This window comes from Vulpes vulpes, chromosome 2 (genome assembly GCF_048418805.1).
Source record: "Vulpes vulpes isolate BD-2025 chromosome 2, VulVul3, whole genome shotgun sequence".
NCBI classification, from domain to species: Eukaryota; Metazoa; Chordata; class Mammalia; order Carnivora; family Canidae; genus Vulpes; species Vulpes vulpes.
Genome location: NC_132781.1, coordinates 11,095,499 through 11,118,572, shown reverse-complemented (window position 1 = coordinate 11,118,572; position 23,074 = coordinate 11,095,499). Strand labels below are relative to the sequence as shown.

The following is a 23,074-nucleotide window of genomic DNA, read 5'->3' as shown; positions in this document are numbered from 1 at the left end:
TCGTGTAGCTCCAAGTGAGTGCAATGTCTATACTCATATTGCCCATCTGTAGTCCATGGATGGTGTAAAATCACTGACGCTGAGCCACCTGCTCCAGGCTGGGCTGCAAGAGGCTGTACCTCCTGCGGGCTGAAGCTCTACTCTGCTGCAGAAGGGGGGCCGGGTGTTAGGAGTTCATATATTTTCAACGTGGATGGGTCACTATCTCACCTGAGGGCACAAACAGAAAACACAGGCCAATCTTAGATGAAATGATGGGCAGAGCACATCTTACAAGCTAACACACCAGCATGTCTGCTTAGGTTTGGGGGGAAGAGAGCTTGTGTTAGGTTTATGTGTTGTCCTCCCCGCAGACTCAGCACAGCAGCAGGAAGCTGTGGGGAGAAGACACAGGTAGGAAAGGGAAATGTCAGGATCTTGTATCAAGGGCAGCTCTGGTTATCTAAGGAACAGATAACTCTTGGGCTTTTGTTTTCCAAAAGCCATTATGGCTTTGCCACGAATAGAGTTGAAAATCCTCCTCATTCAGCAAAATAATCTGGGAAGCCCAGCTAGGGTCCCTCTTGGAGCTCAGCAGGTTGGAAGGGTGCCACCACATGTCCCAGGCCAAGAGCAGCCACAGCGCCAATCTGGGCAGGACTGGGCATGACCACACGGCCCAGAAAGTCGGGGTGCTAGGGGTGGAGAAGAGAAAGATGCATCGCAGTGACCACAGATGCTGTCAACAGAGGTGAGGAGAAAATCTCTCTTCTGGCCACATGAGATGCTGCTCGAATCATGAACTGCCTAATAAAGCCAGTTAGATCTTCACATTTACCCTGTTGAATTTTGGCTTTTTTTGTTTGTTTGTTTGTTTGTTTGTTTTTTCAACATGGGGAAACATCTACTATCTTTGTTCTATGATGATCTATGATGTCTCTCCCTTTGGTAACCCTAAGCTCACTGCTTCTGACGTGAGCAATGACAGTGGCAGATGTCCCACCAGTCAAAGAAACACATTCTCCAATTTGTACCTTTTTTAATTTTTTTTTAGAAAAGCTTCTAGTAAGATTGTATATGCTCAAAGATCCATGTACCAGCAACAGCACTTTTTGAAAGCCAGTGAGCAAGAGCTTTTATTTGATCTTCTAGACAATTCTACTCAAGATTAAACAATAATATACTCAAATGGTACTGCTCACTGAAAGTTGTAATTTGTGAATTGTGTGGCCTAATATATAGGATTTATCATGATTTTGATGATGATTCTTATCTGGTGCTGGAAAGGCCACGTTTCTTCTTAGTATCTTTAAAAGAAGAAAAGATAGTAACTAAGTATTCCCATTCAGTGACTAATATTTGTGTCTTTAAGAATTTCTCTATTAATGCTTCAATCTATTGTCCAAATTGCTTTAAGCAACTAATGAGTGGCAACATTTTTTTAGATTGCCAAATATTTATAATTTATCCTGGGTATTTTAGATTACCTATTATTCATTGTGTCCACCTACCTGTCCTGCACTTGGTTTTGTGCCTCCAGCTAACATCCTAATGGATGTTCTTTTACTGGTTCTGTTATGTCCTAATAACCCTAAAAGCTCACCTGGAAAAAAATATATTAATGATAATAGAAAGATTATTAGAAGTCTCTGTATGTGGCAAGTGCTATGTTATGTGCTTTATTCTATTTTGTTTTATTTAAATATTTTGTTTATTTATTTGACAGGGAGTGCATAAGCAGGAGGAGCAGCAGGGGGCGGGGGGAAGAAGCAGGCTTCCCCCTGAGTGAGGAGCCTGATGCCGGGCTCAATCCCAGGACCCTGAGATCATGACCTGAGCTGAAGGCAGACCCTGAACCAATGGAGCCACCCAGGAGCCCCTGTTATGTGCTCTATAGATGGTATCTCATTTAATTGTCGAGCTGAGAGATGTAATTATGATCCATTCTTTATAGATTTGGGAACAGAGGCTCTCAGAGTCCCACACATGGAGAATGACAAAGCCACACTTGCAAGCCAGCTGTGCTGAATAGAGGGAGGCAGGAGGCAGCCTTCTCTCATACCTGGTCTTGCTGTTTGCCTTGTGTTCATCCAGCATCATTACCGACGGTTCCTGGAACCGGAACTGGTTGGGGTTGTTTTTTTTCCAAGTCTTTTATTTATTTATTTATTTATTTATTTATTTATTTATTCATTCATTCATTCATTCATTCATTCATTCATGAGAGACACAGAAAGACACAGGCAGAGGGAGGAGAAGCGGGCTCCATGCAAGGACCCTGATGTGGTACTCAATCCTGGGAATCTGGGATCACGCCCTGAGCCAAAGGCAGGCGCTCAACCGCCGAGCCACCCAGGCATCCCTCTTAATGATTTTTTAATTGAAGTATAATTAACAGAGTATTGTAATAGTTTCAAGTATACAATACAATGATTTAACAATCCTATCCATCACTCAGTGCTCATCGTGCCAAGTGTACTCTTAATCCCCTTTATCTATTTCATCCATCCCCCCAGTCACCTCCCCTCTGGCAACCTTCAGTTTGTGCTCTGTATTTAGGAGTCTGTTGGGTTGTTTTTTTGGCTTTTGTTTTTTTGTTTTTGAACCGGGCCTATTTTTAAGGAGAATGCTTTAGCAACCAGCCTAAGTGTGGTTGAAATATTCAGTGTCAAGTGTTGAATAACTGTTCTGAATTTCATGGTTTAATCTAGACCAATTGTGGTAATATTTCCAACAACAGGATATAGGGGCTCAGGGCAGCCCACCCCAAATTGTACCAACATGACATCTTGATTCTCTTGAATTGAAACTACTTGGCAAACAGCCAGTGCAAAGACTCTCAGATCCTCCTCTGTCCCTCTGAAAACAGGAAATAAACCTCCCATATGAAAAGTACCCTTCCTGTCCTAAGAGGTAAAAAGACATCATTATCACCAGATATAGGAACTTTGAAGTTGGAGAAACAAATTTTGTTACTTTTCACTAATCTACTACCTCAGCCCAAATTCCACTTAGAAATTCCTTACTAATTAAAACCCCCATGGGGCACCTGGGTGGCTCAGCGGTTGAGCATCTATCTGCCTTTGGCTCAGGTCATGATCCCGAGGTCCTGGGTTCGAGTCCTGTATTGGACTCCCCACAAGGAGCCTGCTTCTCCCCCTGCCTATGTCTCTGCCTCTCTCTGTGTCTCTAATGAATAAAGTTTTTTAAAAGTCTTTAAGACAAGACAAGACAAAACAAAACAAAAACATTTTTTCCTTTATCCTGTCAGTTCTCCACAAATTTATTGTCCCTTTGTCTAAAATGTATAAAAACTGCCTTCGTTGGTCATTTCTTTGGGTCTCAGTGTCATAATATGTAGCCTCCCTACATATGCAATAAATGAGCCAAGTGAACCCTGTAGGTAGAAAAGCAATTTCTTCTTCCCATTCAGCAGAATCAAACTGCTGGTGCATGAGCACGATTTAATGCAGTGTCACCAAATTCCACCAGTAATCAGTGGATCCCTCCCCATTATGAATCTGCAGGGGAAAAACATCCCTGATTTATTTTTAAATGTCCCTGGTGATGCAGTAAAAGGGAATCATGTAATTAGATAAGCACTAAATAAATGTCTTTTTACTCTAAGCATATCTCATTTTATTATCCTTCACTTTATTTTGCTTCGCAGATACTGCATTTTTTACAAATTGAACGTTTGTGGCAACGCTGCATCAAGCATATCTGTTGGTACCATTTTTTCCAATAGTACATGCTCACTTCAGCCCTCCATGTCACATTTCTGCAATTCTCACAAAATTTCAAACTCTGTCATCATTATCATGTTTGTTATGGTGATCTGTGATCGGTCGTCTTTGATTTTACTACTCTAATTGCTTTGGGGTGCCACAAAGCTCGCCCACACTACGGCAAACTTATTCAACAAAGGTTGTGTGGACTCTGACTGGTAATTCGATGGATTTTTAATGGAAGTTCAAGTTTATTGGTCTCCAATGTTAGTGCTAAAGTATACACTGGATCATAAAGAGCATTAGAGGTTGAAGTTATAGACTGCGATAAATCACTACCAGGGCATAAACTTGATGATGCACTGTTGCTGTGTTTGATTTTGCTATAAAATTTATCCGTGGTGGGAGAGAGCTCCAAGGTGCTGCTCACTTAGTAGTGATCAATATTCACTTATGTGCCAAGATTCCAGATTGGAAACTCCAGAAAACAGAATCTTGGGAACACTTGGCCTGGTTAGTTAGATACCAGTCCTGGAAACTTGCAGACTGCAAATAACAAATCACTTCCATTTTATATTTCCAAAAGACTTGGTCTTCTAACAAAATTGACAATATATATTCAATACAACCCCAATTCCGTTAGCAAAGGCTACCTGGCTCTATACCTATCTGATGTTGAAGACGGTAAGATTATAAGAACTAATGGGATTTTTCTTCTTAATATTTTATCAATTTTCCAAATTCTCTACAGTTTTCTCAAGAACCCAAATGCTTCTTTCAAAGGGAAAGAGATCCAAAAATGAAAATCTAAAAAAAAAAAAAAGAAAAAAAAAAAAAGAAAATCTCTCTTACCCATATATATTGGTTAATACGTTCATCATTTCTTCAAATTATTTCTATCTTAATCTTCTTCTTTTTAAAGTAATCTTCACACCCAGCATGGAACCCAACACAGAGCTTGAACTCACGAGCTGAGCTGAGATTAAGAGTCAGGTACTTAACCAACTAAGCCACCCAGGCACCCTTCCCCGCTCTTTTAAAGCTATCTTAATCTTCTAATGAGTGGAATATACTAGTAAAAGGAAAAGTGCCATCAAAGGCTTTTGAAATATTTGTTGAATCCTTGATTGCTGACCTGCTTTATTATTTTTAGCCTATAATTAATGGACTTCTGCTTCTGTTTATAAAGACGTGGCTTTGTCCTTCAGGAGGCAAGTACAAAGAAACTTGCTACTGAGGGGAGATTTATTTTGCTGTCAAAAATATGAAGCAACGTAGATCCTGAGTCATCCCATTAAAGTGTCTTGTTTCCTTCTCTTTTTCCTCAAGAAAGTTCTTGACAATGTTTGTTGATTCATACTTTTCCCTCTTTTAACTATTTTGGCCTGTTTCATAAGAAAGAAAAAGAGAAGGGAAAATAAATTTAACATCTGAATAAAAAGAAATATCCTGCAAACAAGTCATAGCCTGATGATTCTACATTTCTAATTAACTGCTTAGAATCTCTGAAATTCAAATTTAGCATACAGGTGCTTCTCTGCTGCACTCCATCCCTTCACCCCAGATTCTTTCTCAATAGAGTATTTCTAAAAATGAGTACATGTCAGGGATGCCTGGGTGGCTCAGTTGATTAAGCGACTGACTCTTGATTTTGGCTCAGGTCATGATCCCAAAGTCGTGAGATCAAGCTCCACATCAGGCTCTGCACTGGGTATGGAGCCTGCCTATGATTCTCCTTCTCCCTCTCCCTGCCCCACTCGCATATTCTTTCTCCCTCTCTCTCTCTTTAAACAAATAAGCAATAATGAGTACCTGTCTCTTGTTTCCATAAATACATATTAACACATCTGCAAACTAATTTAGATTTTCCATAATATTTAGCCACTTTAATACATTGGTAAATATCAATCTTCAGAAACTGATTTATCCAACACAATTTAAGGGGTACTTTGTTAATTCTTTTAGGTGATTTTATTTATGGTAATTTGGTGTGGGGAAACTGTCAAATTCCCTTTTCCCTGTGAGGAAAACATAATCTTACTTTCTTTCTTTGAAAACACTGCAGTGTCGAAATAGAAAACTTACCAGATTTTGAAACTTGGATGATTCCGTGACTTTTGACAACATAAGGATTTCACCAAGAATAACATAGACCTTTTACGCGCACATGTGAGAGAATATGTCTGGGTGATGTGCCTGGAAGAGGAATTGCAGAATTGTTGGATGTGAACGTATGTGTTTTCCCACCTGAACTATATGAGAATCTATTTTCCTACACCTGCTGCAATGCTGAGTATTGCCAGTCTCTCTGTCCATCTGAAATACCGCCCAAAAGTATTTCACTGCTCTTCGAGGCTGTAGTTCTTTGCCTTCCAAAGGAATATCTTCTCACTTAGATTTCTTCTTTTGTGAATTATCCTTTCGTATTACCTGCTCACTCTCCTATTTGGCTTTTAAAACTAATATATTTTTAGGAGTTCTTTATTCAGAACATTCTTTTTCTCAGTTTTGTTTATTTCGGACAACTTTACATATTTGCCAGCTCTTCTACTTTCTTAATCTTAATTGTGTTTTTCATTTCTTTTGTTATTTCGAGGTTTTAATTCTGTTATGATTGAACATTATAATTTTTACTCTATGATTGTGTGTCTGTGTCTGTCCCGTTTTAGGAACACTTTCCTTTCCGGAAGTCAAAATACATTCTTCTACATTTCCGCCTAACATTTCTGAAGGCTTATTTGTCACATTTTCTCTCAAATCCACCTACACTTTGTTTTTTATGTGAGGCAGAAGGTGGGGATCTAACTTTTTTCTTTTATATTTATCAGGCTAATTGTCACAACACCACTTACTTAAGTTGTTTCTTTCTTCATGGATTTTTTTTGTGTGTGTATTTCCCTCTCAGGTTTTCTATTCATATTTTGAATCCTTTTATATATTCCTTCCACAGTGTCTTTGTTTTTTAAGACTTATTTATTTTAGAAAGGGACAGGACAAGCATGAGTGGGGGAAAGAGGAGAGGGAGAGAGAGAGAGAGAAAGAGAATCTTGAGTAGACTCCCTGCTGAGCATGGAGCCCAACACAGGGCTCAATCTCACCACCCTGATCAGGGTCCTGACCTGAGTCAAAACCAAGAGCTGGACTCTTAACTCAATGAGCCAGCCAGGCACCCTGACACACTGTCTTAATTACAGAGATTTATAAGAAATTTTGAAAGATAATTCCTTTATGCTTTTTTTTTTTTTTTAAATCTTCCTGGCTCCTCTGGGAGGTAAACCTTCATCATTGACGGTGTTAGCTCTTCACTAAAAGGCATTTTTGTGCATTTGTTGCTATTGCTGTTGCTTTTTCCCTTTTCTTTCCTCAACACATACCTGTACCCCTTTTCACAGTTTCCCTACAGTTGCGTGTTGCCATGAAACTTGTCAAGATCTTGACAAGGAAATGTGAGCAGGGGTGAGAGGAGCCAGTTTTGAGTCAAGCTTTTGTGAATTGGTATTTCCCAATGGACCTTCTTTCCCTGGATTCCAGAGTAGTTGACAAGGCCAACAGGTGGATGGGTCTACTTCTCTAAATCACCGCTAGAAGAAAGATACCCACTGACGAGGCACAGCCACCTGGCGTTCTTTTGTGAGGAAGAGTAATCTTGTTTGTTTGAGGCACTACACTCTTTGGGGATGATTTGATATTGCAGCCAAATGTGCTCTAATACACCTTTCCACATCTTCCAAATCTTTACATCTTACAAACATTTGGACAAGAACAATCTTGGAAACATTACAGTAATGAATCATCTTATTCCTTCAGTATTTAATCCTGATGTTCTGAATATTCCTTCATAACTATAATTTATTCTATCAGAGCCTGACATCATTTACTGTCTTTATCAATGTGGCTTATAAGAAAGAAGCTCCAGCATATACCTTAACTCTCTGTGGATCTTCCAATCACCGTCATCCTTGTTATTGCTTATGGAATTCTGGTTCCACCCCTTCTGTTCATAATACACAAGAGGAGATGTTTCATTACAATCAGAAGTTGATTCAACGCATGAATGGATGCTACCATGGAAAGACTGTGATATTGAGGGGATGGAAATTCTCTCCCTGAAATTGAGATTTTGATTCATTTTAGCTAGATTCAAAACCCATGACCTATTACTCTGTGTCCCTAAGCTTTTTTTTTTTTTAAGAATTTTATTTATTTGAGAGAGAGAGAGAAAGAGAGAACCTGCAAATGGGGCAGAGGGGAAGGGAGAGAGAATTTGAAGCAGACTGCACTGAATGTGGAGTCCAATGTGGGGCTCGATCCCATGACCACAAGACCATGACCCAAGTAGAAACCAAGAGAGGTCACTCAATCGACTGAGCCACCCAGGCACCCCTGCCTCACTACACTTCTTGTCATTGATCATCTGGGAGAATCGAACTGGTATGATTTATAAAGCAAGTGATTCTAATCTGAGTTGGGCAGACATACTAAAGACAATCAGATTAAGCATGCATGGGAAAGAGAAACTGAGGGTGGAGAGAAATGGTATTTACTATTTTGGAATCTTTGCTAGTAGCAAAACTGGAGATGCAAATATCATGTAATATGAGCCAGAATAGGATATATACATATGTATAAATATCTATTACATATAAATTTATATATAGTATTTATAAACTTAATATATAATATCACATTACACTAATAAATTAATATTAATATTATAAATTATATATTATTAAAATATATAATTATATATCATATATAAAATATATAATCATATATTATTTATAAATTTAATATATAATATTTAATATTATATTTAAAAACTAATATTAATATTATAAATTTTTATATAATATAAAATATATTATATATATTTATGCATATGTATCTCCTGTGTAATCTTTCCTGAGGAGGAGTGCTTTTTGCCATAGACACCATCCCAAGCACTGTATATGGTACAATCAGGCAATGCTATTTAAAGCATGGCTGGTTTCTGGTGAGTAAAGAAATAGGTAAGATTGTGGGAATATGCTTTAGAAGGTTTTATAGAACTTGAACATTTCTGCAACCTCACATAACACATTTTTGTATTTAAGAAAGTATTCTAATGACTATCTTCATGTGGATTGTTTCCTTCATGTCTCATGGTAGTAGAAAAGGTGATACTGTAGCAACAGGTCTGACCTATAGCATATGGAGCTCTAGGGGTGTTTCTAAAATCCCCTGTGCTCTAGATCTTCCCTTGGGTGGAAGCGGAACATGTTTTTTTTGTTTGTTTTATAAATGTGGCATCTGTTCAGTTGAGCTTTAAGAATACCAGTCTTCTAATCAGCAACATAGAATACCTATAGTCTAGGGTACTGAGAAAGATTTCAAATTTGAGTAATAGGTGCAAATTTTAATCAAAGTCCTGGTTGAGAAAAATGTATGTGAGACTAATTTTTAAAAGAATCTGGAGTCTATTTTTCAAAGCCAAAACAACATTCATACATGCAATTTTTTTGCATGTCTTGATTCTCCAAGAATATTGAGTCTACAGTATGTTGCTGGATGTAAATAAAATAAACATACACACTATCCTCTTGCATTTGGTAAATAAGTTAACTGATTTTCTCTGGCAGTGCTCAGTCTCACAGATGGAAGTTCAGGGGCCCAGGTTTGGGAGTTTAGAATGGGTGTAGTGAGAGGTCATGGTTGTAAGGGGAAATCTGGCCAGTGAATATGGCTCAAATGATAAAGGGGACAGAGTTGCTTAGGGGTGGAAGGTAGGTCAAAGTAGGTATGGGCCTTGAAATCATAAGTTCTCTTTTGATCATCTAAATAAATGACAGAGAATTGCTAGGACAGAGTTTGAAAATAGAAAGTAAGCAAATATACAGCAAGGCATTCAAATAAAGTGGTAGTATACACATGAGTTTCAATAGCTAGAAATGAGTGATGAGAAAGACAATATAAAATCAGCACTAAGTGATAGGAATATTTTTGCTTAAGTTTCCATATATTTTTTCTAGAATAGTTTTTTTCACTATTTCCAGCCCATCACTTTCTGAACTCAAGATTTCACCTTAAAAATTTGTTAATATCGGGATCCCTGGGTGGCGCAGCGGTTTGGCACCTGCCTTTGGCCCAGGGCGCGATCCTGGAGACGCGGAATCGAATCCCACATAGGGCTCCCGGTGCATGGAGCCTGCTTCTCCCTCTGCCTGTGTCTCTGCCTCTCTCTCTCTCTGTGACTATCATAAATAAATAAAGATTAAAAAAATGTTTAAAAAAATTTGTTAATATCAAAGGTTTTCTACTTCTCCTTTGCTTAATGTCAGTTTGTGAAAACTAAAGAATGTAGTTCAAGAGTAGCATGAAGTACACAGAAGAGATTGAAAATCCAAAGTAATCTGATCATAAAAGAGAATTTTCTTGTAGCCAATCAAGTTATAATATACTTGATGTCCAATTATGAGGGAAGAGTCACAGACCATAATCCAACCTATAATTACTATCCTATGTTTCATTCTAGATAATTAGAAATACTAAAAGTGAGTTTTTCATCCTATACTGCATTTTCAAAAAATAGGTCTACAAAAATTTATGACCTGAGATAAAATTCTCTGAATGCTCTGAGCAAGTAATGTAATCTGTCAGTTGCTACATGTGTAAAATAAGCAAAGACAGTACGTTTCCTGAGGCCATTTTCAGCTCAGAATTTTGCTATTAATTTGAATTGCTGATTAAAATGTACCTCTAAACTCTTGGTGAGGAGTTGGTGCTGATTAAGGATATTTTTCCATATGAGGTGATGTGTCTGCCTCAAAATTTGCCTATCAGAACACCACAAAGGAAAAACTTTCCATCTATACCTGGAGAAGCACATTTAAAAATACACCAAACAAAGATAGATAAACCATTAGCCAGCCTTATTAAAAAGAAGAGAGAAAAGACTCAAATTAATAAAATCATGAATGAAAAAGGAGAGACCACTACCAACACCAAGGAAATACAAATGATTTTAAAAACATATTATGAGCAGCTATATACCAATAAATTAGGCAATTGAGAAGAAATGGGCACATTTCTGGAAAAACACAAACTACCAAAACTGGAACAGGAAGAAATAGAAAACCTGAACAGGCCAATAACCAGGGAGGAAATTGAAGCAGTCATCAAAAACCTCCCAAGACACAAAAGTCCAGGGCCAGATGGCTTCCCAGGGGAATTCTATCAAACATTTAAGAAGAAACCGTACCTATTCTACTAAAGCTGTTCGGAAAGATAGAAAGAAATGGAATACTTCCAAACTTGTTCTATAAGGCCAGCATCACCTAAGTTCCAAAACCAGACAAAGACCCCACCAAAAAGGAGAATTATAGACCAATATCCCTGATGAACATGGATGCAAAAATTCTCAACAAGATACTAGCCAAAAGGATACAACAATACATTAAGAAGATTATTCACCATGACCAAGTGGGATTTATTCCTGGGATGCAAGGCTGGTTCAACACTCATAAAACAATCAGTGTGATTGATCATATCAGCAAGAGAAAAAACAAGAACCATATGATCCTCTCAATAGATTTTTTCTTAATAGAGAAAGTATTTGACAAAATACAGCATCCATTCTTGATCAAAACTCTTCAGAGTGTAGTTAGTGATAGAGGGAACATTCCTCAACATCTTAAAAGCCATGTACGAAAAGCCCACAGCGAATATCATTCTCAATGGAGAAACACTGGGCGCCTTTCACCTAAGATCAGGAACAAGACAGGGATGTCCACTCTCACCACTACTATTCAACATAGTACTAGAAGTCCTAGCCTCAGCAATCAGACAACAAAAAGAAATAAAAGGCATTCAAATTGGCAAGGAAGGAGTAAAACTCTCCCTCTTCACAGGTGACATGATACTGTACATAGAAAACCCAAAAGACTCCACCCCAAGATTGCTAGAATTCATATAGCAATTTGGCAGTGTGGCAGGATACAAAATCAATGCCCAGAAATCAGTGGCATTTCTATACACTAACAATGAGACTGAAGAAAGAGAAATTAAGGAGTCAATCCCATTTACAATTGCACCCAAAAGCCTAAGATACCTAGGAATAAACCTAACCAGAGAGATAAAGGATCTATACCCTAAAAACTACAGAACACTTCTGAAAGAAATTGAGGAAGACACAAAGAGGTGGAAAAATATTCCATGCTCATGGATTGGAAGAATTAAGATTGTGAAAATGTCAATGTTACCCAGGGCAATTTACACGTTTAATGCAATCCCTATCAAAATACCATTGATTTTCTTCAGAGATTTGGAACAAATTGTTTTAAGATTTGTGTGGAATCAGAAAAGACCCCGAATAGCCAGGGAAATATTAAGAAAACCATACCTGGGGGCATCACAATGCCAGATTTCAGGTTGTACTACAAAGCTGTGGTCATCAAGACAGTGTGGTACTGGCACAAAAACAGACACATAGATCAATGGAACAGAATAGAGAATCCAGAAGTGGACCCTCAACTTTATGATCAACTAATATTCGACAAAGGAGGAAAGACTATCCACTGGAAAAAAGACAGTCTCTTCAATAAATGGTGCTGGGAAAATTGGACATCCACATGCAGAAGAATGAAACTAGACCACTCCCTTGCACCATACACAAAGATAAACTCAAAATGGATGAAAGATCTAAATGTGAGACAAGATTCCATCAAAATCTTAGAGGAGAACACAGGCAACACCCTTTTTGAACCTGGCCACAGTAACTTCTTGCAAGATACACCCATGAAGGCAAGAGAAACAAAAGCAAAAATGAACCATTGGGATTTCATCAAGATAAGAAGCTTCTGCACAGCAAAAGAAACAGTCAACAAAACTAAAAGACAACCTACAGAATGGGAGAAGATATTTGCAAATGACCTACCAGATAAAGAACTAGTTTCCTAGATCTATAAAGAACTTCTTAAACTCAACACCAAAGAAACAAACAATCCAATCATGAAATGGGCAAAAGACATGAACAGAAATCTCAGAGGAAGACATGGACATGGCCAACAAGCACATGAGAAAATGCTCCGCATCACTTGCCATCAGGGAAATACAAATCAAAACCACAATGAGATCCCACCTCACATCAGTGAGAATGGGGAAAATTAACAAGGCAGGAAACAACACATGTTGGAGAGGATGTGGAGAAAGGGGAACCCTCTTGCACTGTTGGTGGGAATGTGAACTGGTGCAGCCACTCTGGAAAACTGTTTGGAGGTTCCTCAAAGAGTCAAAAATCGATCTGCCCTATGATCCAGCAATTGCACTTCTGGGGATTTACCCCAAATATACAGATGCAGTGAAACGCCGGGACTCCTGCACCCCGATGTTTCTAGCAGCAATGTCCACAATAGCCAAACTGTGGAAGGAGCCTCGGTGTCCATAGAAAGATGAGTGGATAAAGGAGATGTGGTCTATGTATACAGTGGAATATTACTCAGCCATTAGGAATGACAAATACCCACCCATTTGCTTCGACGTGGATGGAACTGGAGGGTGTTATGCTGAGTGAAATAAGTCAGTCGGAGAAGGACAAACATTATATGGTCTCATTCATTTGGGGAATATAAAATTTAGTGAAAGGGAATAAAGGGAAAAGGAGAAAAAATGAGTGGGAAATATCAGAAAGGAAGACAGAACATGAGAGACTCCTACCTCTGGGAAATGAACTAGAGGTGGTAGAAAGGGAGGTGGGTGGGGGTGGTGACTGGGTGACGGGCACCGACGGGGGCACTTGATGGGATGAGAACTGGGTGTTATGCTATATGTTGGCAAATTGAACACCAATAAAAAATAAATTAAAAAAATAAAAATAAAAATAAAAATACACCAAACCTCATAAGCTTTCAAGACTCTTTGCCTCACTTGAGTTTTCAGAGGTTCTACTGTTCAGGATACACCAGCTTGCTATATTCTTAATTCTGCCTCACTGAAATAATTCACAGACCATTGTGCAACACATTACTGAAACTTGCACTCTCTTTATAAAGTTCAGAGACATGAACTTCAAACAGAAGTTACTCTAATGCCTGCAAATTTTAAAATGTAGTATTGACCATTTTTATCATGAAGTCCCTAGATTTCTTCGAAAATAACAATTTTTGTAGTTTAGTCCAAATTATTTAATGCAAGGCATCAAAACCCCCAAATGAAGAAGATCCACTGTCTTTAATTCATTTTTCACTTGGCTCCAAGATGATAAAATTACCAAGCAGTTGGTTTATTTTATTTTTAAAATTTATTTATTAATGAGAGACACAGAGAGAGAGGGGGGGGGGCAGAGACACAGGCAGAGGGAGAAGCAGTCTCCATGCAGGGAGCCTGATGTGGGACTCGATCTCGGGTCTCCAGGATCAGGCCCTGGGCTGAAGGTGGCACTAAACCGCTGAGCCACCCGGGCTGCCCCAAGCAGTTGGTTTAAAGACATATAATGCAAGGGGGTGATTTGGGCAATGCCTAGAGATATTTTTGATTGTCACACTCCGGTGGAGATTGCTACTGGCATCTAGTGGGTAGAGACCAGGATTGCCATTGAATATTCTACAATTTATAGTACAGCCTCTCCTTTCTCCCTCCCCCAACAAAGAATTGTCTGGTACAAAGTATCAACAGTGCCACTGTTGAGAAAAGCACATCTAGTAGGAGAAAAATAAACCCCATATCATTAAAATTATTCATTCATCATCACTGCAATATTTTCATTTATTAAGCCCTTAGAATAAATTATTCTTACTTTCTACTTCAAATACTCCAAAAATTCACTCAATATAACTTTGTATTTCTAAGTTAGGTTATCCTTTCTTGTTTTTTTTTTTTTTTTTACAGTACAACAAAGGGGTAGACTCATCCAAAGGCATTATGTCTTGGGTTGGAAGTTACTGTTATTGGGCTATACTTTGAGGATGGTGTGGCACGGATGGGTTGAAAGTGAAGAAACGGTCACCTTTGTAGAGCTAATGCAGGCAAGGATTGGGGACAGGCAGCTTAGAATAGTTCAAAGGTCTATGGCAATTGCATCAGTGTGGTCCAATCAAGAAATATTTACTCCTGGGTTTTTCCCCACCCCTTCCCTGGCACCTGTGTTAGTTAACATAATATTGACTGTCTGTTGTAACAAACAATCCCACGATGTCTGTAATCTCAGTAGCTTGATACCACTTTGTCAAAGGAGTTTCATTTTTTGGTTTTGTGTTGTTGTATAGGTGTGTGTTCCATGGTTCCATCCTGAATAGTCCAGGTCACTTTGAAGGGAAGCTCATCTCCAAATGGGGACTCCCAGGACAGGTGCCAGAAAATGTGGTTTCTGGTGATGTCCCTTTTTCTGGCTTCCAGATAGCCACCTCACCGTGTCCTCATGTGATCTATTCCCTGTGAATGCATAGAGGGATATGGTGTCTCTTCCCTTTTTTGTAAAGATACCAGTGCTATTGGATTAAGGCCTCAATATTATGGCCTCATTGAACCTTATTATCTCCTTAAAGGTTTGATCTCTCTCCAAATACAGCCACACTGGAGTTCAGAGCTTTAACATAGGAATTTTGGGGGAATTCAATTTAGTCCATAACAGCTAACAACAATAATAGTAGCAAGAACAACAAAAAACTCACCTAAATAAGAGTATACAAGTATATTGCACTGATTTTAAGGTGTTTACAGGATCATCAGTTGGAGAGGTCATAACATACATAAACAATGAGAAATTAAAGTCTGCATAAGAGTAGATCCTTGCAGCACAAGAAAACATATAAAATGAGAAATATATTTCAAAATTGTAAGATACGTCATTTTTAAACTTTCATCAACTTGATTACTCAAATTCTTGCTGAAATTACTTATTTTAACAGGTTTCAAATTGCCTTTATAATCATGACAGACAAAACATAGACTGTACAATATTAAAATGTGAAAAAAATGACAGAAAAGAAAAAGTTGTGTATTACAAATAAGCAAACAAAACAAAACAAAACAAAACAAACAAACAAACCAAAAACCAAAAACCAAACAAACCTTGAATTACAGAAAGCAAATATTTGTGATGAGCGCCGGGTGTTGTACGGAAGTGTGTGTCATTGTATTGGACACATGAAGTAATATGACACTATATGTTGACTAACTGGGATTTATTTTTTTAATTTTTTAATTTTTTTAACTAACTGGGATTTAAATAAAAACTTCAAAAAAAGAAAAGCAACTACTGTGCTGCTGCAACCAAGGCCTCCTATTCCCCTAAAATCAGGATTAGGTCTTAACTTTATACTTACGCACTTAATTCAATGGGATAAGGAAAGAGTCAATATTTTAATGTTCAAAAAAAGAAAATTAGAGAATGTCTGTATCATCTTCAGAAACCCAAACATTCTATAATAAATGCATTTTTTATTTACTACTGTATGACATGCGGGATTTAGTTGCCCGCACAGAGGCCCCATGGTCCACTGTCATGACTGTTCTCACTGACTTTACTCCTTAGTCCTTGCAGGTGTTGTATTATTGAGACAAAAGGTGACATGGGTGTCAGAAGCATTTTGTATCATATCTGAGATAAGATATATTTATGACATAAAATATTGTCTTTAAAAAGAAGCATAAGATTCAAAAGAAACATAGAGTATTTGGGGCTTCCAGGGTCTCTCTGTGGGAGGAGCTTGGGGTTTCAAGGGTCTTCCTGTGGGAGGAGCTTCCACTTCACTGAAGGGTCAAGTTCTTCATCAAAGTCATCCAGCTCCTGCTCCTTGGAGAGCTCCAGGAAAACCTGAGAGGGGCAAGACAGAGAGAGACGGGGATGTCACGCTGCCCCCTCTTGCTGCAAGTGAGTGCAAAGCGCATGCACATGTTGTACACGAATTTTCCACGGATGACACAGGGTCCCTACCGCTGACCCACCTGCTCCAGGGTGGACTGGGAGAGGCTGTACTCCTCCAAATCAAAGCTCTGTTTAACTGCAGAAGGACAGACATACGTTAGGAGGTCATCTATTTTTTTTTTTTTAATTTGGAGAGTTTTACCAAGTGATATACAAAACATACAAACAGATTTTAACTATAAAAGATAAGGTAATAAGTATTCTCAGACTAACTATGGAAAGACATGTGCTGGCTTGGGCAGCACCCATACTAAGTACGGAAAGGTAAATTCTCCATGTGGTCTTGTAACAGGAGGGAAATTCTCTCCCATTGTCTTGGAGTTCAGGCAGGGGCACACAAGACTGGAAAGCAATGTGAGGTTCCAGACCACCTATGCAGGGTCAGTGGGGAGACAGTTCCCTCTGCGCTAGAACACTAGCATGTCCCCCTCCACATTTGCCTTCACTCTGCTCTGCTCGGCTCTTTGCTCCACTGGCTGACTTAAGAAGCTTTTTCTGGTGGTTTCCACCAGTGAGCTCATGAGGAGGGACAGAAGAGCAGGGAGGTCAAGGCCTTTATGCCTTCCTGCCCACCCTGACATCAGCTTTGTCCCTTGATTGAAAGTCACTTCTTCTCACAGGGTCGCAGATTCTACATGATTTTGCTCCCGGGTTCTAACCACTGCATCCTCTCTTAATCCCTTTGGACCTAAGAATAGCAACACTTCTGCTGTTTCTAGTCTTGGGTGATCACACTGTGCCTTGCCCCTTTGCAAACGGTCCCTGCATAAACCAAACTTGGTTGAATTATCTTACTTTCCGTTTACTATTTGTTATCAATGTGGACTGTGATTAAGACCCCAAACGTGCAGATCCATAAAAGGAAGAAAATAATGAACAGAGAGGTTTCTTGTGGGCAATTATCAGATTGCCTTTCCTTTCTCCTCTCTGTGGCCAGAGGAATTGGTGGGATTGGCCTGCAATCTGGGGAAATGGAATTGTGTCCTTGACTCATGTCTTGGAACACATAAAAAATTATGGACGGTGATGGCTCTGTACTTTCAGAGTTTGGAGAGGCAAAGACGCTGGATCCAACAGGAGGTACTCTAAGAGATCTCTTGGAAAGGTATGGGGATTCCAAGAAGTGGCCCAGGGGCTGCAAGAGACCAAGAGACCAAGAGACCAAGAGAAGAAGACATCGCCCATCCTAGAGTGAAAGCTGTAGTCAGAAGTTACAGATGGGAGGGGAGAGGCAGTCTTCAAGGATTTCATCTCTGCATAGAAGGCCCTGATGCCATAGTATGGCTCAATGATCAAATCTAGCTTGGCTGTCAAATTTTCTCTTTTTCTCTCCCCTCAAACTCCATACTGGGGAGGCTCAAAACATCAGCATATGCACAGAGAAGGGAATGAGATAAGAAAGAAGATAAAACCATTCCTCTGGCCTCCTTAGATCCAAGTTTCCAGATATTAAGCAACTCTGACCTGGAGTGAGCACACGAGGCCAGAGTTCTGTTGCAGGTTGCAATACCCTAAAGTGATCTGATGCTATGGGAGCATGAGTCTAAGGAATGGTCAAAGGAATGTTCATGGGACATGCGTTGTGCTTGTACACTGCTGAGCCTACTTAATAAAGGCATTATCACTGAGAATGTAACTGTGTCTAATCTAACATTTGGAGGGGGGAAAAGAATTGCTAACTTATATTTCCAACAACAGTGGGGCAGAAAACTGTGATAAAAGAAAGCAGAACTTTAGTTTTAGCAAGTGAAACACAACAGAAGGAATCTGAATGGGAGGGAACACGTTTAAAAGCAGAAACATTAGAAGGCTGGATTGGCAGATATAATATTGTGAAAATGTCAGTGTTATCCAGGGCAATTTACATGTTTAATGCAATCCCTATCAAAATACCATGGTCTTTCTTCAGAGAGTTAGAACAAATTATTTTAAGATTTGTGTGGAATCAGAAAAGAGCACGAATAGCCAGGGGAATATTGAAAAAGAAAACCAGAGCCAGGAGCATCACAACGCTGGATTTCAGGTTGTACTACAAAGCTGTGGTCATCAAGACAGTGTGGTACTGGCACAAAAACAGACACATAGATCAATGGAACAGAATAGAGAACCCAGAAATGGGCCCTCAACTCTATGGTCAACTAATATTCAAAAGCAGGAAAGATTATCCACTGGAAAAAGGACAGTCTCTTCAATAAATGGTGCTGGGAAAATTGGACAGCCACATGCAGAAGAATGAAACTAGACCATTCTCTTACACCGTACACAAAGATAAACTCAAAATGGATGAAAGATCTAAATGTGAGACAAGACTCCATCAAAATCTTAGAGGAGAACACAGGCAACACCCTTTTTGAACCTGGCCACAGTAACTTCTTGCAAGATTCATCCATGAACGCAAGAGAAACAAAAGCAAAAATGAACCATTGGGATTTCATCAAGATAAGAAGCTTCTGCACAGCAAAGGATACAGTCAACAAAACTAAAAGACAACCTACAGAATGGGAGAAGATATTTGCAAATGACCTATCAGATAAAGGGCTAGTTTCCAAGATCTATAAAGAACTTCTTAAACTCAACACCAAAGAAACAAACAATCCAATCATGAAATGGGCAAAAGACATGAACAGAAATCTCACAGAGGAAGACATGGACATGGCCAACAAGCACATGAGAAAATGCTCCGCATCACTTGCCATCAGGGAAATACAAATCAAAACCACAATGAGATCCCACCTCACACCAGTGAGAATGGGGAAAATTAACAAGGCAGGAAGCCACAAATGTTGGAGAGGATGTGGAGAATGGGGAACCCTCTTACACTGTTGGTGGGAATGTGAACTGGTGCAGCCACTCTGGAAAACTGTGTGGAGGTTCCTCAAAGAGTTAAAAATAGACCTGCCCTACGACCCAGCAATTGCACTGTTGGGGATTTACCCCAAAGATACAGATGCAATGAAACGCCGGGACACCTGCACCCCGATGTTTCTAGCAGCAATGTCCACAATATCCAAACTGTGGAAGGAGCCTCGGTGTCCATCGAAAGATGAATGGATAAAGAAGATGTGGTCTATGCATACAATGGAATATTCCTCAGCCATTAGAAATGACAAATACCCACCATTTGCTTTGACGTGGATGGAACTGGAGGGTATTATGCTGAGTGAAGTAAGTCAATTGGAGAAGGACAAACATTATATGGTCTCATTCATTTGGGGAATATAAATAATAGTGAAAGGGAATAGAAGGGAAGGGAGAAGAAATGGGTAGGAAATACCAGAAAGGGAGACAGAACATGAAGACTCCTAATTCTGGGAAACGGACTAGGGGTGATAGAAGGGGAGGAGGGCGGAGAGTGGGGGTGAGTGGGTGACGGGCACTGAGGGGGGCACTTGACGAGATCAGCACTGGGTGTTGTTCTGTATGTTGGCAAATTGAACACCAATAAAAAATAAATTTATTATTAAAAAGAAAAAAAGAAGGCTCTTAAGAAAAGGCTCCCCTGTATGTTAGGGAGGCAGCCTTCCTGGAACGTCTCCCTCCCTTCTCCTAACTGGTTGTAAAACCCTTTATGCTGATCTGAGTCTGTTGTAGGTATACTTCTCCCTAGGGTGATGCAAAATTGGTCACTAGGCCAGGATGACCACGGTGAGAAATGGCCCATAGAGCAAAGGTGACCAGCAGAAGGAGGAAGTGAAAAGAAGCTATCTCCGGCAATTGTAACCTTGTCTCAAGGAGAAAAATTTCTCTAAGAACTAGAATGTCTGGGGTTTCTAATGACTGACAGGTGACAAGTAAGAAAGCACAGGTGAAGAAGAGGGGGAGAGGGACTCTTGGGTGACTCAGTTGGTTGAGTATCTGACTCTTGATTTCAGCTTAGGTCTTGATCTCAGGGTCATGAGTTCAAGCCCATGGTGGGCTCCACACTGGTTGTGGAGCCTACTTCACGCCCAGTGTGGACCCCACTTAATTAAAAGAAAAAGAGAGGAGTGTGTGCAGTGTTCTATCAGATTTCATACACTGGTGTGATAGGTAGAATCAGAGCCCATGATAGATCGATGCAGTATATAAAGATCACAATCCAAGAGTTTGGAAAAGAGTTATGGCTTAGCCCACTCCCATAGAGAGGGACCTCCTTATCAACATCTAATGCTATCTAAGAGTACAAACAGGCCAAAAAAAATTTTTTTTTGGTATGAATCTGTGGACACTCCAGCCACAAATGCCAAAGGTCTCTTCCTTCTAGAGCCTCATTCAATTAGGACAGGATTTCCCACCCTTGCCACAAAGGACACTTTGGTCTGATGCATCTATGCTGTGGGAGGGAGCTGACCTGTGTGCATTGCAGGATGTTTGGCATCATCCCTGGCCTTGACCCACAAGATACCAGTCGTTACCACCCCCCCAACTTCCAGCCTTAGTTATGACAACCAAAGACATCCACAGACATCACCAAATCACTTGTGGTTGAGAAGCACTGGATTAAAAGTCTTAATACTTTATTTCTGGTACAACAGCACAATTTCATGTCCGTGTACCTCTTATACTGGTTTAATGCAAGATTTGAATTTCTCTGTTTCCCGGAGTCCTTATCTCTAAACAGTGACTCTTACCTATCTCTAATTTGAAGAAAGCCTGTGATAAGGGTCTCACGTCCTCAACAGGCAACTTATAGACCATCAGGGAGGAGTACCTATGAGGAACAGAGAGTGAGGCTGAGCTCCAGGTTGCAAGAAGACAACCACTGATGGATGTGCATCTAAAAAGCAGCAACAGGGACTCCTGGGTGGCTCAGTGGTTGGGCATCTGCCTTTAGCTCAGGTCGTGATCCTGGAGTCCTGGGATTCAGTCCCACATCGGGGGCCCTGCAAGGAGCCTGCTTCTCCCTCTGCGTATGTCTCTGCCTCTCTCTCTCTGGTGTCTCTCATGAATAAATAAATAAAATCTTTTAAAAAATAAAATAAAATAAAAAATAAGCAGCAGCAACAATATCACCAACAATTTATTTCAATGCATGTGTCTGCAGAGCAATGGACAGAGGTAGTGAATGTTCTTTAACCAATAAGAAGTCATTTTACTGAGGAAGAAGCATGAGGAGGCTCTCAGAGCTAAGCTCCTTTGGTCTCAGGAGGAATGAGACACAGAGGAAACCCCTAGCGCCTGCACCCCAGGATTACTTATTATCCTTCTTCCTTAGTGAGAAGAGAATAGTATTTAAGACAAAAGCACTAAGTTTGCCTCCTGCCTCTGCTGCTAGGGTAACCGACCTGAGCCTCAAGTGCCATTACCAATAATAATAAAAGTGCTAAGAGCCTCCACTCACTGAGCATTGACTGATGCCTGGTAGTGGGTCTTGGTTTTAGACTAGTGGTCGTATTTAATGGGGATGGTTTTACCCTCTAGAAGGGATCCCGATGACCTCGGTCCTCGCACACGTTAGGACCCGGCCCATGAGCGAGCAGCCAGGAATGCAAATTCCCTTACAACAATCAGCTTCCAAATCAGTACTTTGCTCTCTCATTTCCCTCCCATGGAAGGAAATTCCCTTGGAATCGGGCCTTCCTCTAATAATTAAAATACTCACGATTACCATAATTTCTCTAATAATTAAAATACAATTACCATAGAGTTAAAAAACCCAAAAAAGAATGATCAAGTAAGGCTTTTATTTCTCTTCACAATAATAGAAAACGAAATAATAGAAGACACAAAAACCAACACCTGTGCCTACCTTTCCTGCCGGGCAGCTTGAGGGAAAAGTCTCAGAATTTCACAGTGGAGGGGCTCCACCTGGGTGGGGGTCTTCACCTTCATCTCCAGCAGATAATCTTTGCCAAATCTGCTTTTCAGATGTTGGATAGAACCGATACATCTGGAGGGAGGAGGAGGGGGAAGTTAAGCAAGAGAAGGGAAAGATAAATCTATGGCTGGTGATTTTCAGCCTCCAGAGAGAGGCCAGGGCCATGCAGAGGGGAAGCAGCCAGCCACTCCAGCTGGGGACAGTGATAACACCATGTGGGGAAATGTCTTCTGCTCCTGGCCCATGGGGGCCCAAGGGTGGGCAGGGATGGGCACCCACCTCAGCCTTCCCGACACCATGATGGCCACGCGGTCACACACGGCCTCGGCCTCTGCCATGTAGTGGGTGGTCAGGAGGGCGCCCCTCTCCGTGTTCCCAAAGGTGGCCCGGATCGTCTGCCTACATTAGGTCATGGGCAATGTTAGCGAGCTGGAATGCTCAAGGTAAGAGGACAAGACTTTCAAGCATGTTTCACTGGCAAACATGCAAGAACCAGTGAATTCAGATTAGACAAAGGATTTTTGAAGGCACAGCAGTCATGTCAATATCCCAACTATAGGGCAGAGTGTTGAATTCAGAACATGGCTGGGGCTGAATGTAGAGGATATTGGGTAAAAGGGTATTTAGAAATGCTGAATTCCAAGGATATGTATGAGAGGGCAATGGGAAGAA

General features: G+C 40.1%; 1 protein-coding gene and 1 long non-coding RNA gene across 3 annotated transcripts in view; both read right to left on the bottom strand.

The window, feature by feature from the left end:
* Positions 1-3,594: 3,594 nt before the first annotated feature.
* On the bottom strand, positions 3,595-7,703 carry LOC140597701 (uncharacterized). Its single transcript, XR_011999556.1, has 3 exons — positions 7,631-7,703; positions 5,793-5,903; positions 3,595-5,092 (listed from the first exon to the last, which is right to left on the bottom strand). It is a non-coding gene; the product is annotated as an uncharacterized lncRNA (long non-coding RNA).
* Positions 7,704-15,354: 7,651 nt separating this feature from the next.
* The window catches only part of ABCA9 (ATP binding cassette subfamily A member 9), a 59,327-nt gene continuing 51,607 nt past the window's right edge, over positions 15,355-23,074 (bottom strand). For both annotated transcript variants that reach the window (XM_072746736.1, XM_072746737.1), the window contains 5 exons: positions 22,682-22,801; positions 22,334-22,474; positions 21,216-21,295; positions 16,626-16,681; positions 15,355-16,494 (listed from right to left, as the gene is read on the bottom strand). In XM_072746736.1, coding sequence (XP_072602837.1) covers positions 16,396-16,494; positions 16,626-16,681; positions 21,216-21,295; positions 22,334-22,474; positions 22,682-22,801 — 496 coding nt within the window. In that variant the 3' untranslated portion in view covers positions 15,355-16,395. The remainder of the gene's footprint in view (positions 16,495-16,625; positions 16,682-21,215; positions 21,296-22,333; positions 22,475-22,681; positions 22,802-23,074) is intronic.